Consider the following 19,933-nt stretch of genomic DNA (forward strand, 5'->3'; position numbering starts at 1 on the left):
CACCTCCCCTCTCACCATTGATTGCCCTCATCTCCCGACAGCTGGGTCCCTCTCACCTTGCTGTCTAAATGGTCTGTTCTACTTTTTAACCTTTTCCAACCTATTCGTCTCTCCTCCCCTTCGAAGGCTGGGTAGCGTGTCACCATTACTACACGTTTCATTAATTGGGCAGGTATCCTGTCTCTTAGTTTGTCAGTTTCCTCATCTAAATTTTCCTTTAAAAAGGTCATTTTAAAATGAAGTGAAAATTCATGATGTAAAATACTTGCAATTTATATAGTGAACTTTAATTTATACATGCAAATTATAATGTATTGATGCTTAGACTCAGAAAGCATCATCAGCCCTGCTCTAGACTTTTCTAAGCATTATCATCTTCAGCTATATGCACTGTGACATTGCGAGCACAAATATTGGTGCAGTTCTGGCAGACTGTGTGACGTCTCCAAATGGGCGAGCTTAGTGTCCGAGGAGATCACCAGTTGTGTTTGTCGATCACAGCAGGCGACATGTGAGGTGAATTGGTGGGAGAAGGGGTGACCCGACGAGGTAGCTGGTAGGACAGAAGGTTGTCAAAGGGATTTTTATAGGAGGGTTAAAATTTCGATGGCAACACTTAGCGTGCTCAAAAATGTTGCGGAACTGGCTGAGTCTTAAAGTACTTTACAGCTGTCGTGCAGATAATATCTGGATGGATAAAGTTAAGAAGACATCAGGAACTCCAAAACAAAGAGAGAAACAACGTGATGAAAAGAAGTACCCACTCTGTTGGCTAATTACTGTGAAAATTAGAGATGAACAGAGATGGGTAATTACAAACATGTTTGAAAAAAAATTAATAAACCCATAAAGTCTTAAACTATGATAACAAATGAGATGTGAACAGAATGTGACAAAGTAGTACTACATGATGATTCTTTCAGGTGTTAACTGAATGATATATCTTAATACTGAGTAATGGACACAAGTATGTTTTATAATGTTTTATAATATATAGATGATGTAACTTACCAAACGAAAGTGCTGGCATGTTGATAGACACACAAACAAACACAAACACGCACACAAAATTCAAGCTTTTACAAATGTCTGCCTTTACAAATGTCTGCTTGTGTCTATGTTTGTGTATGTGCAGATGGATAATTCTGTGTGTGTGCGCGAGTGTATACCTATCCTTTTTTCCCCCTAAGGTAAGTCTTTCGGCTCCCGGGATTGGAATGACTCCTTATCCTCTTCCTTAAAACCCACATCCTTTCGTCTTTCCCTCTCCTTCCCTCTTTCCTGATGAAGCAACCGTTGGTTGCGAAAGCTTGAATTTTGTGTGTATGTTTGTGTTTGTGCGTCTATCAACATGCCAGTGCTTTTGTTTGGTAAGTTACATCATCTTTGTTTTTAGATACAGGTAAAACTGACAACAGTATGTAATAAGCAAGTGAAGTCTCCATGTGTAGACAAACTAATTTTATTTATTTAAGTTACTAATTTTCAATAATTTGGATTTTTTGACATTTGAGAGAGAGAGAGAGAGAGAGAGAGAGAGAGAGAGAGAGAGAGAGAGAGAGATTTACTTGTTAACTATCTCTGCAAACACCATATAAATGCTGGTGAACTTCTCTTTCCCACTAATATCTAATTTTATATCATATGTACTTGCCTTAGCTTTGTATAAACATTTGCCAGACTAAACAATGAATAAAGAAATGTATACTTCAGCAACAAATATCAGTATGTGATAGTTTTACAATTCATTCTCACTTGTCATGCCATGATCTTGAGGTGTGTGGTGGCCTCTGTGCTTCATTTCCCTAGATTCTAGCCATATCTAAACATGGCGCATATACAGGGTAACTGAAGTAACGATTAATTTTCATGAAACGTGATTAATATAAAAACATAGATCTATACAGCAAGGACACTTATGAGGTATAAGAAATAATTTAAGTTCAATGTGGCCAGCCGACATGTCAATACAGAGTGACTGTCTTTCTGTCGCAGCCCAAACACATTCTGTAATTGATCACGTGTGATGCTGTTAACTGCTTCCACAATCCAGTCACACGACTGATGGAGGATACTGATTCTAACTGTGCACATGTTGAACTCTGTGTAACCCAGATGAAGAAGTCTTATAAGTGGGTAAGGTAAGGTGACTTTGGAGCCCACTTTTACAGTGAAACTCTAGTGATCCAGCATCCAACGATCATATGGGCAAGGTAACATCAAACAATGAGAAAAAATGGGAGGAGACTTGGCTTGCAGGTACACAACAAAATTTAGAATTCCATCAGTCTTAAATTGTGGTTCCAGGAAAAGTTCAAGCATGTCGAGCTACCTGGTTCCTCTTATCATTTGCTCAGCATAGATAGAATAGACCATAAATCTTAGCCTTACTCATCCCTAGCCATACTTTCAGTTTTGAGGTGTTTCCCTCTCTTTCTTGCACCTCATGAAGATTGTTGTCAGCCTACATCTGGCAGTTGTGTTGGTTGACAAAACCATGTATGTGAATATGGCTCGTCTGAGCAGAGGAGCTTATTTAACAGGTTTTCATTTTCCACATCCTCCAAAAGGTCAGCATACATTTCCATACGAGTGGAATAATCTCCTCCTCTGGGTGACACATTAGCTAGATGTGACACGCTGTCTCCTGTAGCAAAAAAAGAAAGAGTACACCAGACAGTGGCTTGTAGAATGACCAGCTCGCTCCCCAGCCAATGAACGGAAGTGTGTGGGCTCTTCTCAGTGGCCTTGTCAGTGCTCCAGACTACATTTTTATGTGTTGATGGTTGTCCAGGACATTCCTCATGAAGCACACCTCCTTTTTATCAGAATTCATTGACAAGAAAGCTGACATCAAATGTTTTGCCACCAAGTTTCCAGGAAACAATGGCTATCCTTTCTTCTATGGAGAGACTGTTAAAGACCTGTGAAAGAAGAATCGATTATACAAATAACTTCATGAAAATGAATCCTTGCATTTGGGACACACTTTATTATTGTTAAAGTCTTTAAATGGCTCTGACTAATATTGATATGTACAAATTTCAGAAATAACAACTGTCGAAGGTATAATTGACAGAAGTATAAATGGGTTAAAACAAGATCAACCACAGAGGCGTGAAGAAAATCCAGAAGCTGCAGAAAAAATAGAGCAGTTCATATCAAAGTTGAAAGATTTAAAGGAGATGAAAATGCCTTTTTCTATGGTTGGTATGTTTTTGTAGTTCTCACATAATCGTTATTGATTACTATAAAATTTTTATGCTTTAGTGACTTGTCATTATTTGAACAGAATTCAAAACTTTAGCCATGTCACTATAAATTAGTTGTTTTGATGTGTAATGTGACATGCTTTTCTAAAGATGAAGAAAAATTTAGAAAAGCTAATCACCAATAAAAATGTATATTATTTAAGAGTAAAGGAGACCACTCACCGAATAACAGAAGTGTCAAGTCGTCGACAGACACACACAATGTGTGTGTGTGTGTGTGTGTGTGTGTGTGTGTGTGTGTGAGAGCGTGGCGCGTGTGCCTGTGGTGGTGGTGGTGGTGGTGGTGGTGGTGGTGGTGGGGGGATGGGGGGGGGGGGGGGGGGGGTTAGGGGTAGGATTTATTTCTACATCTGAATGTACATCTGTACTCTGTAAACCACTGTGAGGTGCACGGCAGAGAGTACGTCCCATTGTACCAGTTATTAGGATTTTTTCCTGTTCCATTCACATATGGACTGCGGGAAGAATGATTGTTTGAATGCCTCTGTGTGTGTGTGTGTGTGTGTGTGTGTGTGTGTGTGTGTGTGTGTGTGTGTGTGTGTGTAGTAGTAGTAGTAGTTATTCTAATCTTATCTTCACGATCCCTGTGTGTGTGATACATAGACAGTTGTAGTACATACCTAGAGCAATCATTTGAAGCCAGTTCTTGAAACTTTGTTAATATTTTCTCGGGATAGTTTACGTCCATCTTCAGGAGTCTGCCGTTTCAGTTCCTTAAATATCTCTGTGGCACTCTGCCATGGATTAAACAAACCTGTGACCATTCATGCTGCAATTCTCTGTGTATGTTCAGTATTCCCCCATTAGGCGTATCTGGTATAGGTCCCACACACTTGAACAATATTCTAGGATGGGTCTCAAGAGTGATTTGTAAGCAATCTCTTTAGTAGACTGTCTGTACTTCCCCAGTATTCTACCAATAAACTGAATTCTACCACCTGCTTTACCCGCGACTGAACCTGATTATTTCATATCCCTGCAAAGTGTTACACGCAGGTTCTTGTATGAGTAGGCCAATTCCAACACTGGCTCATCGATATTATAGATGTAGGTTACAATCTTTTTTGTTTTGTGAAGTGCATAATTTTACATTTCTGAACATTTAGAGCAAGTTGCAAATTTTTGCACCATTTTGAAATCTTATCAAGATCTGACTGAATATTTATGGTTCTCCTTTCAGATAGTACTTCATTATAGATAACTGCATCATCTGAAAAAGTCTGAGGTTACTATTAATATTGCCTGCAAGGTCATTAACATACAACATGAACAGCAAGGGTCCCAACGTACTTCCCTGGTGTTCACCTGAAGTCACTTCTACGTCTGACCAAGATAACATGCTTTGTCCTCCCTACCAAAAGTCCTCAGTCCAGTAACAAATTTCATGTGATACCCCCACATGATTGTATTTTTGACAAAAGCATAGGTGTGGTACTGAGTCAAATGCTTTTTGGAAATCAAGAAATACTGCATCTACCTGATTGCCTTGATCCAAAGCTTTCAGTATGTTGTGTGAGAAAAATGAATTAGGTTGTTTCACATGATCGATGTTTTCGAAATCCGTTCTGGTTGGCATTTAGGAGGTCATTCTGTTCAAGATACCTCATTATGGTTGAGCTCAGAATATGTTCTAAGATTGTACAACACATTGATGTCAATGGTATTAGAGAACAGGGCACCATTTTTTCTTTGAGGGATTTACAATAGATTATAGTTAGAAGAGGGGAGGGGCCTCTCAGCTGCAAATTCAGTACAGAATATGACAGGAATCCCTTTGGGGCATGGAGCTTTGTTCAGTTTTAATGATTTCTGCTGTTTGTCAACACCACTGACACTAATGCTTATGTCATTCATCTTTTCAGTGGTACAAGGATTGAACTGGGCCAATTCTTCTGAGTTTCCTTTTGTAAAGGAACATTTGAAAATGGAGTTATGCATTTAAGCTTTTGCTTTGCTACGCTCAATTTCAGTTCCTGTCTCATTTGCTAGGGACTGGATACCAACTTTGGTGCCACTAACAGCTTTTACATATGACCAGAATTTCTTTGGGTTCTGTGAAAGATCGCTCGACTGTATTCTGCTGTGGTAGTCATTATAGTCATCACACATTGCTCTCTTGAAAACTAAATGCTTTATTTTATTTATTCTGAAAGCTAGCAAGTTTTCTTTCTCTTTTACATGTGTTTCTTGAAGACTCAATGCTTTTGTTATTCGATGAGCAGTCACCTTTACTTCTAAAGTATTTAAATTCTACCAGAACTTTACTACTATATTTAACCAATAAAAGTGAAATGTTTGACAAGGCTTAATTTGATGTCACTTAAAATAAATAAATAAAACCCTTTGATAGTCAAGATTTGAATTCTTGCATTTCAGATTTTTGTTGACGTAAGTGGGAATATGTTCATAGAAAATCCTAATGCACCACACAGGGATACTGGTGTTACCGTTACATATTTCAATCGAACAAAAGAACAAGACCATTCCTTGGGCATCTATGAGCATACTGAGATCGAAGAGAGTGGTGGTGATGAACCAGGAATTTTGAAACCTCTAAGAGAAGGAGAACACACTTTGGAGGATCTGCAAGGAGAAGTTCTACAGTTTCCAACAAACTGTCCCGATTGTAACTGTCCTTGCCAGACAAATATGAAGTTGACTAGTATCCTTTATAGAATCTGCTTGATACGGAATTGTGACATTACATAGAAATCGAGATGTGATTAATGCGATATCTTTATATGTATTTTAAGTAAAACCGCTGTCTGCACTGTAATTTATTTCTCCCAGATGCATTTCGTCTTTTTTCACTGTAAGGCATCTTCAGTGAGGTCTAGAACAGTGTAGTTTTTTATATGTGTTATTTTTAGATTATCAAACAATTCACATTGCATTTTTATGTAAATAAGTAATTACTTACAGTTTGTTGGCATCTGCGTTACCTCTCATCTGGTCTGGAGGTAACATTTCTGAAACATAAGCTCATTTATATATTCCAAACTTTGTCTTCACACTTTTCAGTATGTTTACCTTAATTTTTGTGGTGCACTATTAGTCTTTTGCCACTAGTTGTAAATATTTGTTCCAAAACTATGTATTTAAAGATGTAAATATTGTGAGTTCATTATGTGCTTCCTCCTGTGTGGTTTGTTTACCCACAAATTGCCAAGCTAACAAAGTACATGTTGAAAACTTACGTCTATTCATGAGGTTTATATCTGTGTGTGTGTGTGTGTGTGTGTGTGTGTGTGTGTGTGTGTGTGTGTGTGTGTGTGTGTGTGTGTGTGAGAGTGAGCGTGCACGCGCTTGGTTGTATGGGTGCAGGGCGGGGGTGGGGGGAGGGGGGGGGGAGGGAGGGGGGAGTGTTGTTGGTGGTTTGAGTTGTCGAGTGTTGAATATGAATGTAATAGCTGTTAGAGAGTGATTGAAAGCTTTGGTGATCATCTGGTTTGAGTTTTGATTTAAATGTTATGTGGAGGGGTCCACGGTCAAGTGAGTGAAAAGGTGTTGGGTGATATTATTAACTCTACAGCTCAAATCACAAACACACCTCCCCCCTCTCAACACTCCCCATGCCACGTTGCACACACACACACACACACACACACACACACACACACACACATCATGAATAGACATTAGTTTTCAACATATACTTTGTTAGGTTAGCAACTTGTGAGTAAATAAACAACACAGTAGAAACACATAATGAACTCACAATATTATTAAGTCCAAAATAGTGATTGTGCACTATGAAAATAAAAGTAAACGTGATGAACAGTGTGAAGAAAAGTTCAGAATATAAAAATGTTCTTATGTTTTGTAGATAAAGTAGTAGTGCGACCTCCAGACCAGGTGAGAGGAAATTCAGGTGCCAACAAACTGTAAGTTTGCCTGCCAACCCAAAGTTTGGTATAGATTTATTGATGACATCTTCATGATCTGGACTCACAGTGAAGAAGAACTCCAGAATTTCCTCTCCAACCTCAGCTCCTTTGGTTCCATCAGATTCACCTGGTCCTACTCCAAATCCCATGCCAGTTTCCTTGACGTTGACCTCCACCTGTCCGATGGCCAGCTTCACACGTCCGTCCACATCAAACCCACCAACAAGCAACAGTACCTCCATTATGACAGCTGCCACCCATTCCACATCAAACGGTCCCTTCCGTACAGCCTAGGTCTTCGTGGCAAACGAATCTGCTCCAGTCCGGAATCCCTGAACCATTACACCAACAACCTGACAACAGCTTTTGCATCCTGCAACTATCCTCCTGACCTGGTACAGAAGCAAATAACCAGAGCCACTTCCTCATCCTCTCAAACCCAGAAACTCCCACAGAACAACCACAAAAGTGCCCCACTTGTGACAGGATACTTTCCGGGACTGGATCAGACTCTGAATGTGGCTCTCCAGCAGGGATACGATTTCCTCAAATCCTGCCCTGAAATGAGATCCATCCTTCATGAAATCCTCCCCACTCCACCAAGAGTGTCTTTCCGCCGTCCACCTAACCTTCGTAACCTCTTAGTTCATCCCTATGAAATCCCCAAACCTTCTTCCCTACCCTCTGGCTCCTACCCTAGTAACCACCCCCAGTGTAAAACCTGTCCCATGCACCCTCCCACCACCACCTACTCCAGTCCTGTAACCCAGAAGGTGTACACGATCAAAGGCAGAGCCACGTGTGAAAGCACCCACGTGATTTACCAACTGACCTGCCTACACTGTGACGCATTCTATGTGGGAATGACCAGCAACAAACTGTCCATTCGCATGAATGGACACAGGCAGACAGTGTTTGTTGGTAATGAGGATCACCCTGTGGCTAAACATGCCTTGGTGCACGGCCAGCACATCTTGGCACAGTGTTACACCGTCCGGATTATCTGGATACTTCCCACTAACACCAACCCTTCTGAACTCCGGAGATGGGAACTTGCTCTTCAATATATCCTCTCTTCCCGTTTTTCACCAGGCCTCAATCTCCGCTAATTTCAAGTTGCCGCCACTCATACCTCACCTGTCATGCAACAACATCTTTGCCTCTGCACTTCCGCCTCGACTGACATCTCTGCCCAAACTCTTTGCCTTTTAATATGTCTGCTTGTGTCTGTAGATGTGTGGATGGATATGTGTGTGTGTGTGTGTGTGTGTGTGTGTGTGTGTGTGTGTGTGTGTGTGTGTGTGTGTGCGCGCGCGAGTGTATACCCGTCCTTTTTTCCCCCTAAGGTAAGGCTTTCCGCTCCCAGGATTGGAATGACTCCTTACCCTCTCCTTTAAAACCCACATCCTTTCGTCTTTCCCTCTCATTCCCTCTTTCCTGACGAAGCAACCGTTGGTTGCGAAAGCTAGAATTTTGTGTGTATATTTGTGTTTGTTTGTGTGTCTATCGACGTGCCAGCGCTTTCGTTTGGTAAGTCACATCATCTTTGTTTTTAGATATAAGTAATTACTTATTTGCATATAAAAAAATGATGTGAACTGTTAGTTAATCTAAAAATAACCCATATCAAAATGAAACTGTATTGGTCTAGACCCCACTGAAGATGCCTTAGAGTGAAAAAAAGTGAAACCTGTCGGGGAGAAATAAATTATAGTGCTGCAAGAAAAGACAGTTTTATTTTCAAAACAAAATAACATATCTGTGCTTGCTGTTGATGATGGCCAACAAACAAACTTGTTTCAACATCCATTATTTGTGCACTTTCTTTTGTACTGGTGACTAACAACTCAGTGCATATTTTACAGAAGGACAAAGCCCAGCCACCAAGTGCTAAAACTGAAATATAAACTTAAAATATTTTGAATATTGAGTCTTCACCTAAATATATGCAAGAGAAATAACAGAGAACCCTTCTCAAGAAAAAGGTAACGAGCAGAGTAGTCAAAGGGCTTGAAAGCTGGGGGCTTGTTTGCATAACTGGAGCATCATTTCCAGCCTTACGGCCTCGAATTATGAATCCGCTGTCTGGAGTGTTCCACAAAAGTGAGTGTTTTATGTGAAAACTTGCAGGTTTGATGCATAACCACAGTTCACTACAAATATGTGAATGAGCTGCTTTACAAGTGTTTGGAATGCAGGGGCTTACTTCCTTCAAGAAAACTGTGTCTTTGTAAGGAAAGTACTGTCATCCTCACATTGACCACAGGAATGAATTTTTTAGTTATTTCTTTGCATTCTATAGTGACTGAAGCTAATGCCACTGATTTGAAAATGAGTTTTTTCAGGTATTTATCACACAATGATCATGACTGACAGTTTCTACTGTGTATGCTAGAAGAGAAAAATATCAGTTGTAAGATTTTCACTATCCATGGTTGTGAAACCAACCACAGTTTGGTAGATAATGGGTAAACAATTTTGTATCTCGGTTTATTTGAGTTTCTTGTCTACTGCGACAAACCTACCACGACCATTTCACATAAGCCTATTCTTTTGATATACACTTACATTTTCCCCAAAAATCTCACTGCTATCAATTTCAGGTTTTAGCCCACTTTTTGTGCCTAGTATTACGCGAACTTCACTGCTTTTAAGGAGCACACTTAGCTCTGGCACTTCGTTGTGAACGCTTCAACAGTTCGCCACTAGGATTTTAATACTCTTACCTTTGGGAGGTACGTCTTTCGATCTTACACTTGTACTTGTGGATTTCCTACAGCTGTCATTATCTGGATTGTACGGAGAGTTTGCTTATCTAAAAACCACTTGTGTGCACCCGACACACAATCAGCTATGTGGGGAGCAGAGGCTTTGATACGTAGCGCACACCTGATAGTTCTCAACCCTATGGTGCACGTCCAGAAAGTCACAGCCTAGCTTGTCATAGAACTTTCAAAGTCTGTGGTGCCATCTATCCATTTGACTCTGAACCAAAGGGCCACAATCAGCTGTGGGGCAATGCTGCAAATTGTGAGCTTCTTAACTTCACAAGAATGACCCAGTAATGATCTCAGAGCCCAGATGGCGGGCATCATTTGTTCCAGCATGTGCCACAATCTGCAGTTGGTTGCACCCAGATCCATCAGTGGCTGCCGGAATAGCCGCTTTAAGATGTTGAGTGAGGCCTCCAGGCATACACCTGAGTGCACCTAGTGTCCTTTCTTGTCCCTTGCTACCGTTTCCCTAATGGGTACCATCATTCAGTGTACATTTGAACTGCTGACAATTAATAGACCCGTTTCCTTTTGCATTGGACTACTGCTGATTTTTTTATTTTTTTTGCATTTGTCAAGCTGAAAAAATTACTAATTTACTATAAGAATTGTAACAAATACACAAAATAAGAATTCTGATAATGCAACAGAAAAACCTGTGGTATAAATTACTTAGTTCCTAAAACTTTTTGAGGTTGGTTATAGTTATTACGAAACCAGAAAATGCAGTTTATTTACAATTAAATGTAGATAATATGTACTCCTTTTTTAAAGGAAAACTATGTAATACAATATTTTAATTAGAATGTCTGCTACAGTAACTAAATCACAAACTCTGATTTACTAGAAATTAGATTATGCACTGGACAATGATAATGTCCAAAAATTCTCAAAAATGCATGTTTGTTAGTGTTGATATGTAATGAAATTGTGATCTATTCTTTGGAAGCAACTGTCAGTCACAACTGTTGTTTTGCTGAGACATAAAGTCATCCAAAAACTCTTGTACTGGTAACTTACAAAAATATTGTTTTGTAAACAAAAATATGGTTTCATAAGTGCCCGAAAAGTCTAAAAAATGACTTATTTATCATTTACTTATACAATTAAATTAGAGAACTAATGAAACTTCCTGTCAGATTAAAACTGTGTGTCCGACCGAGACTCGAACTCGGGACCTTTGCCTTTCGCGGGCAAGTGCTCTACCATCTGAGCTACCGAAGCACGACTCACGCCCGGTACTCACAGCTTTACTTCTGCCAGTATCTCATCTCCTACCTTCCAAACTTTACAGAAGCTCTCCTGCGAACCTTGCAGAACTAGCACTCTTGAAAGAAAGGATATAGCGGAGACATGGCTTAGCCACAGCCTGGAGGATGTTTCCAGAATGAGATTTTCACTCTGCAGTGGAGTGTGCGCTGATATGAAACTTCCTGGCAGATTAAAACTGTGTGCCAGACCGAGACTCGAACTCGGGACCTTTGGCTTTCTGTTGATAGAGCACTTGCCCGCGAAAGGCAAAGGTCCCGAGTTCGAGTCTCGGTCGGGCACACAGTTTTAATCTGCCAAGAAGTTTCATATCAGCGCACACTCCGCTGCAGAGTGAAAAATCTCATTCTAGAGAACTAATGTTTGAACAACGATAGGACTTCTCTCTCTCTCTCTCTCTCTCTCTCTCTCTCTCTCTCTCTCTCTCTCTCTCTCTCTCTCTTTTTAAAAAAAGAGAACAAATAAATTTCCTTCTACAATTGTTGATAACAGGTGTAATTTATTGTGGCACTCACTAATGTTCAAATTTCTCATTATATCACTGTACAAACATTTATTAAACAACCGAAAAGATTTTGCAGAAACACAAGAAACAGTAAAGTATGTGTATGTAGGATACCAAACTGTCACAGAAATCTGTGAGTTTGTAAGGAAAGTATGGTCATCCTCACACTGACCACAGGAACGGATGTTTTAGTTATTTCTTTGCATTCTATAGTGGCTGAAGCTAATGCCGCTGCTTTGAAAATGAGGTTTTTTTTTCAGGTATTCATCACACAATGATCATGACTGGTAGTTTCTACTGTATATGCTAGAAGAGGAAAATATCAGTTGTAAGATTTTCACTATCCATAGTTATGAAACCAAGAATAGTTGAACAGTTTAAACTTGGGCGAGGGGGAATTAATGATACTGATATTCACTGATGTGACAAAAGTTGTGGGATAGCGATATGCACACGCATTGTGATTCCCGACGATATACAAATATTTTAATACGTTATTCTACAAGTAAATCTAAAGAAAAAGTTTCACATAAATATAGGTCCCCTAATGCTTAGTTACGGAGTTACAGCTAATAAAAGATTTTGTCTAAAATTAAGTAACTTTGCTAATATGAACATTTATTGTGAATGTATTGTGAAATTGTATGTACACTGTACATCTTCCTTAACACTGAACTTTGTTTTCTCCAGTTTAACATGAATTCACGTGTACTATGGTATTCGTTATTACCATCATTTTTCCAAAATTAAATTCTCTACAACTTCTGTTGAAAACTTTGTGCAATTGTCTGGAATTAAAAAAAAAAAAAAATTGGGCAAAGTAGTTAATAAATTAAAAATTTTGCTGGATGTTCTGGAAAACTACTGCAGATACATGCCTGGGACATGTTATATTACATTCATCAGATCAATAACAACAAAATAAATGGAAATTGTGCTTTACTTTAACGTCATACAGTTTTACGAGGGCTTCATATCAACGAAGTCGCTAAATTTCAGGCAGAATCTTTTATTAGTGCCAACTCTGTAACTAAACATTTGCAGACCTAAGATTATATGACCCTTTCTTTCTTTCTTTTTTTTCCATTGTAGAATAACACATTCAAATATTTGCACGCCTTCGTGTATCACCCTGTATATAGACGGTGGTAGTATCACACACACGAGGTACAAAAGGGGAGTGCATTGGAAGAGCTGTCGTTTGCATTCAGTTGATTCGTGTGAAAAGGCTTCCAATGATGAGAATTAACAGACTTTGAATGTGGAATGGTAGTTCGAGCTAAGTGCACGGAGCATTCCATTTCAGAAACCCTTAGGGAATTCAATATTGCTCGATCCACAGTGCCGAGAGTACTAAATTTCAGGCATTACTTCTTACGACTGACAAAGTAGTGGCCGACAGTCTCCACCTTAACGACTGAGAGCAGCAGTGTTTGCATAGTTTTTTCTATTTTGAATGTGGCTTTTAATTTCTATTTCTTCCAACAAATTCCTCTATACCGATTTCTAAGCAAAATGTAGTATTTCTAAGTTTTCCTTTAATGCTATTCTGTGTGTTGGACTGTGTGATCAGGAAAAGTTGATTAGTTTAAGTTGCTTATCCTGAGTACATGCATGTATCCTCTTGACATTACATTGATACTCTTACCAGTTTAGTCAATATAAAAATTAGTGCACACAGAACAGTTCAGTTAATAAATACCAGATTTGTTGTGTACTTATTTTTTTAACTTAAGCTACAAGTTGGTTTATCTTTCATTGTGTTATTTGTGGAGAAACTAATCTGCATATTTTAGTGTAGCCAAGTTTCAGTTTTGTATGACATCTTACCATTGAATGACACGCAAACATATTTCACAGAAAGGGGTGGGTGATGTAACTGATCTAAAGTGGTGTTTGTTGTAAATGTAGAGCTATTTTGGTTACTGTATTTGTTTTTATTGTTGCTGTGAAGCTTATTGATGATGGCAAATCTATACTCATTGTTATGAGTTATTAGTTTAATTGTGTTTGGTTCTTGTAGTTTCTTATTCAGCATGCAGGGGAATTATTTCCAATCTATTGAAAATTGTCATATAATGTTCTATTGTGTGTTGCTTGGGATAACATGAAGGGCTATTGATTGTGTTGGAACCTGACTACATCTTGATGACCAGCTAGAGCTGAGAATTTGAAGCCATTTTGACTATTTTTCTACTGTGACTGTCTCAAAATACATGTAAAGGTTTTTAAATACCACTACCAGTCACAAACTTTGTTAACTAATGTATTATTTAATTATTGTGCAATATGTTTTGAGGGTATACCTCATCATCAGGCTATATGGCATTACAAAAACAATTTCAGAATAGGATCATGCAGATGTTAAACAGACTTTTCATAAATGCTGAGGTTATCCAGTGGAAGAAGATGAAACCTAGTAAGAGACAATGTTACTTCGTAAGCTGGACTGATGTTTGCGGCTGATGTTTGCGGCTGATGTTTGCGGCTGATGTTTGCGGCTGATGTTTGCGGCTGATGTTTGCGGCTGATGTTTGCGGCTGATGTTTGCGGCTGATGTTTGCGGCTGATGTTTGCGGCTGATGTTTGCGGCTGATGTTTGCGGCTGATGTTTGCGGCTGATGTTTGCGGCTGATGTTTGCGGCTGATGTTTGCGGCTGATGTTTGCGGCTGATGTTTGCGGCTGATGTTTGCGGCTGATGTTTGCGGCTGATGTTTGCGGCTGATGTTTGCGGCTGATGTTTGCGTGAAAATGCTTTGTAACAGTTACTCACTTTGTTCTTATGGTGTGGCAGTCTCGTTGTGATAAGCTGGGGTATTTCCATTTCTGTGGCTCTCTTGGCTTTTTTGATCACTGTTCACAAATTTTCAAAAACGTACCAGTAACTTGGAAATACAATCACAAAAACAAATATGAAGTTCACTGGGCAAGATGGCAGTCAAAATACAGGTGGTTTCGATTTGACGATCGATCTGTCGATCTTTGTGGTGTCAGATGTTTACAATGTCTTCTGTACGTCTTGTTACAATATTACAGATGTAGGTTGGCAAAATACATTAAAATTTGAGCACCAGTTACAATATTATTGTACAAACGAGGTATAGGCCTAGCAATGGGAAGTGTTCCAAGTGGAATCATTGCAGAAATTTTCATTTACCACCTTGAAAATAAACTTCTCAGTAACAAAGACATAATAACCCAGAAAATTGTACACTCTGCAGATATGTTGAAGACACATTCATTGTATACAGTGGAACTGATGAAATAGAAACTCTATTAAACAAGTTTAATAATTTACACAATAACATCCAGTTCTCCAAACAGCGTGAGAAAGATAACAAAATTAGTTTTCTAGACATGACAATAACTAACACAGACCAAACCCTAAATATCAATGTGTACAGAAAAAAAAACAACATACAAAGACAGAGTTATTAATAAATCTTCCACACATCCCAACTCACATAAACAAGCTGCATTCAGATCCTTTTTAAACACAGCTGCCGACTACAAGACACTATCAAATACATTGCACATAATAACGGCTATCACAGACATGAAAAAGACACACTTTCACAACGAACAACCAAAAATGACAACAAATAATGTGTCACAGCTTCCTTACACAACATCCAAAAAAACAAGTATATAATGTTACCATATTTAGGTGTCGTATCAGGCAAAATATCCAAACTGTTTAAAAAAACCAGACATCTGAATCACCTTTGCTACCAACAATTACTTAAAAAAGAAACTGATACATGACATCTCACATCCTACAGAGAAACTTAACAGAGCAGGAATTTATAAAATTACATGCAGTCATTGCAACAAATATTATATTTGCCAAACAGGAAGAAATTTTAAAACCCGCTTTAAAGAACACATCGAGTGTTTCAGACTTGGCTAACTAAATAAATCAGCTAGGGCAAAACATATAAATGAAACAGTACACATTGTTGCAATAGACCACGATCTCAACATACTACATCGCAGCGTGAAATGTCATATCCCTTAATCGAGCAGGTAGGTTAGAAAATTTAAAAAGGGAAATGGATAGGTTAAAGTTAGATACATTGGGAATTAGTGAAGTTCGATGGAGGAGGAACAAGACTTTTGGTCAGGTGAATACAGGGTTATAAATACAAAATCAAATAGGGGTAATGCAGGAGTAGGTCTAATAATGAATAAAAAATAGGAGTGCGGGTAAGCTACTACAAACAGCATAGTGAACGCATTATTGTGGCCAAGATAGACACGAAGCCAACGCCTACTACAGTAGTACAAGACTATATGCCAACTAGCTCTGCAGGTGATGAAGAAATTGATGAAATGTATGATGAGAGAAAAGAAAGTATTCAGGTAGTGAAGAGAGAGGAAAATTTAATAGTCACGGGTGACTGGAATTCGAGAGTAGGAAAAGGAAGAGAAGGAAACATAGTAGGTGAATATGGATTGGGGCTAAGAAATGAAAGAGGATGCCACCTGGTAGAATTTTGCACAGAGCATAACTTAGTCATAGCTATCACTTGATTCAAGAATCATTAAATAAGGTTGTATACATGGAAGAACCCTGTAGATACTAAAAGGTTTCAGATAGATTATATAATGGTAAGACAGAGATTTAGGAACCAGGTTCTAAATTGTAAGACATTTCCAGGGGCAGATATGGACTCTGACCACAATCTATTAGTTATGAACTGTAGATTAAAACTGAAGAAACTGCAAAAAGGTGGGAATTTAAGGAGATAGGACCTGGATAAACTGAAAGAACCAGAGGTTGTACAAGGTTTCAGGGAGAGCATAAGGGAACAATTGACAGGAATGGGGGAAAGGTTTATTTCACGAGGGGTAAGATAGATACTGCCTACAGGAAAATTAGAGAGACCTTTGGAGAAAAGAGAACCACTTGTATGAATATCAAGAGCTCAGATGGAAACCCAGTTCTAAGCAAAGAAGGGAAAGCATAAAGGTGGAAGGAGTATATAGAGGGTCTATACAGGGGCGATGTTCTTGAGGACAATATTATGGAAATGGAAGAGGATGTAGATGTAATGGGAGATATGATACTGCGTGAAGAGTTTGACAAAGCACTGAAAGACCTAAGTCGGAACAAGGCCCCAGGAGTAGACAACATTCCATTAGAACTACTGACAGCCTTCGGAGCTCCAGTCCTGACAAAACTCTACCATCTGGTGAGCAAGATGTATGAGACAGGCAAAATTCCCTCAGACTTCAGAAGAATATAATAATTCCAATCCCAGAGAAAGCAGGTGTTGACAGACGTGAAAATTACTGAACTATCAGTTCAATAAGTCACAGCTGCAAAATACTAAAGTGAATTCTTTACAGAGGAATGGAAAAACTGGTAGAAGCCGACCTCGGGGACGATCAGTTTGGATTCCGTAGAAATGTTGGAACACGTGAGGCAATACTGACCCTACGACTTATCTTAGAAGAAAGATTAAGGAAAGGCAAACGTACATTTCTAGCATTTGTAGACTTAGAGAAAGCTTTTGACAATGTTGACTGGAATACTCTCTTTCAAATTCTGAAGGTGGCAGGGGTAAAATACAGGGAGCGAAAGGCTGTTTACAATTTGTACAGAAACCAGATGGCAGTTATAAGAATCGAGGGACATGAAAGGGAAGCAGTGGTTGGGAAGGGAGTGAGACTGGGTTGTAGCCTCTCCCCGATGCTATTCAGTCTGTATATTGAGCAAGCAGTAAAGGAAACAAAAGAAAAGTTCGGAGTAGGTATTAAAATCCATGGAGAAGAAATAAAAACGTTGAGGTTCGCCGATGACATTGTAATTCTGTCAGAAACAGCAAAGGACTTGGAAGAGCAGTTGAACGGAATGGACAGTGTCTTGAAAGGAGGGTGTAAGATGAACATCAACAAAAGCAAAACAAGGATAATGGAATGTAGTTGAATTAAGTCGGGTGATGCTGAGGGAATTAGATTAGGAAATGAGACGCTTAAAGTAGTAAATGAGTATTGCTATTCGGGGAGCTAAATAACTGATGATGGTCGAAGTAGAGAGGATATAAAATGTAGACTGGCAATGGCAAGGAAAGCGTTTCTGAAGAAGAAAAATTTGTTAACATCGAGTATAGATTTAAGTGTCAGGAAGTCTTTTCTGAAAGTATTTGTATGGAGTGTAGCAATGTATGGAAGTGAAACATGGACGATAAATAGTCGGGACAAGAAGAGAATAGAAGCTTTTGAAATGTGGTGCTACAGAAGAATGCTGAAGATTAGGCGGGTAGATCACATAACCAATGAGGAGGTATTGAATAGAATTGGGGAGGAGTTTGTGATACAACTTGACTAGAAGAAGGGATCGATTGGTAGGACAAGTTCTGAGGCATCAAGGGATCAGAAGCAGCTTGCACTGGATAGAGTAGCATGGAGAGCTGCATCAAACCAGTCTCAGGACTGAAGACCACAACAACAACAACAACATAATAATTTAGAAAAGAGCTGGAAAATAGGCATATTGGAAGAAATGGAAATATTAATCCATGGCTACATGGGGAATAACGAGATGCTGAATGAAATGACAGACTTCAAAAATCCACATTTCTTTTCCAATGTAACTAAAGTACTCTTAGAATAAAAGATACATAACATCACATTCATTTGACAATAGCTTAGCTTAGCAATAGCTTAGAAATGTTTAAAATAAATTGTTCTTATATGATCATTTGTACAATAATATTGTAACACGTGCTCAATTTGTAATGTATTTTGCCAACCTACATCTGTGGTATGATAACGAGACGTGCAGAAGACATTGTAAACATCCGACATGACATAGATTGACAGATCGATCGTCAAATCGAAACCAGCTATCTTGCCCAGTGCACTACAGATTTGTTTTTGTGATTGTATTTCCAAGTTACTGGTACATTTTTGAAAATTTGTGAACAGTGATTAAGAAAGCCAAGAGAACCACAGAAGTGGAAACACTCCATCTCGTCACAACGAGACTGCCACGCCATTAGAACAAAGTGAGCGACTGTTACAAAAGATTTCCATGCGAACATCAGTCCAGCCTACAAAGTGACATCACCTCACCTCTTACTAGGTTTATTCTTCTGCCACAGGATAGCCACAGCATTTATGAAAAGACTGTTTAACATCTGCATGATCCTATTGTGAAATTGTTTTTGTATTGCCATATAGCCTGATGATGAGCTATACCCTCGAAACATGCCGCACAATAAATAAATAATACATTAGTTAACAAAGTTTGTGACTGGTAGCGGTAGTTAAAAACCTTTACATAGAGCTGCGAAACCAAATATATACACAAAATTTCATCCAACTTCTGTTATGTTGCACTGTTAGAGAGAATATGTAACCATTTACAGTCAGATTAGTTAATTAATCGAACAGAAAAACCAAACATTGCTGGGAAAACACTTCTTCTTCTTCTTCTTCTTCTTCTGCCTCTTGCATTACGCCCTCTGTGGAACTACAGGTCAGCTCTCATGGATTATGTTGTGTTGGCTGAAGAGTCAACACAGTGTTACTAGAGGAGGCCGAAATGCACGTGTTTTAGCTCACGCAGGCTGGTGTGAGGAGGGAGGGACTATACTGACGTGAGGTCTGGAACATGACAAGGAATTAGCATTCAGAAGGTGGGCGTGCTTAGTTTGATACTTAACTTTAATCCATTAATGATGAACGTCGCTCTTGATGGTACATGATTCACAATATTATCTGTTCAGAATACATTCATAGTAACTGAATATGGCGCCTTGCTAGGTCGTAGCAAATGACGTAGTTGAAGGCTATGCTAAACTGTCGTCTCGGCAAATGAGAGCGTATGTAGACAGTGAACCATCGCTAGCAAAGTCGGCTGTACAACTGGGGCGAGTGCTAGGAAGTGTCTCTAGACCTGCCGTGTGGTGGCGCTCGGTCTCAATCACTGATAGTGGCGACACGCGGGCCCGACATATACTAACGGGCCGCCGCCGATTTAAATGCTACCACCTAGCAAGTGTGGTGTCTGGCGGTGACACCACAGATTACATTTTCTCAGAGCATGTTCATCTTTTCTCTACTGCTCTTTCACCAGTATTCTGACATCTTTAGTTTCCGCTTATTGTGTCTGTTCCACTGGCGACACACTATACCTTTCCTGTATCCTTCCCTGTTGTCAGTCACCAGCTTATTGGTTGGTGTGTACTTTTCTATCACCTTGATCTCCAGTACTT

At 39.2% G+C, this 19,933-nt stretch overlaps 1 protein-coding gene across 2 annotated transcripts in view; it reads left to right on the forward strand.

The window, feature by feature from the left end:
* Nucleotides 1–19,933, forward strand: part of LOC124620204 (zinc finger protein ZPR1-like) — a 68,486-nt gene that overhangs the window by 40,504 nt on the left and 8,049 nt on the right. For both annotated transcript variants that reach the window (XM_047146874.1, XM_047146882.1), the window contains 2 exons: nucleotides 3,049–3,206; nucleotides 5,649–5,934. In XM_047146874.1, coding sequence (XP_047002830.1) covers nucleotides 3,049–3,206; nucleotides 5,649–5,934 — 444 coding nt within the window. The remainder of the gene's footprint in view (nucleotides 1–3,048; nucleotides 3,207–5,648; nucleotides 5,935–19,933) is intronic.

This window comes from Schistocerca americana, chromosome 1 (genome assembly GCF_021461395.2).
Source record: "Schistocerca americana isolate TAMUIC-IGC-003095 chromosome 1, iqSchAmer2.1, whole genome shotgun sequence".
Classification (NCBI taxonomy): domain Eukaryota; kingdom Metazoa; phylum Arthropoda; class Insecta; order Orthoptera; family Acrididae; genus Schistocerca; species Schistocerca americana.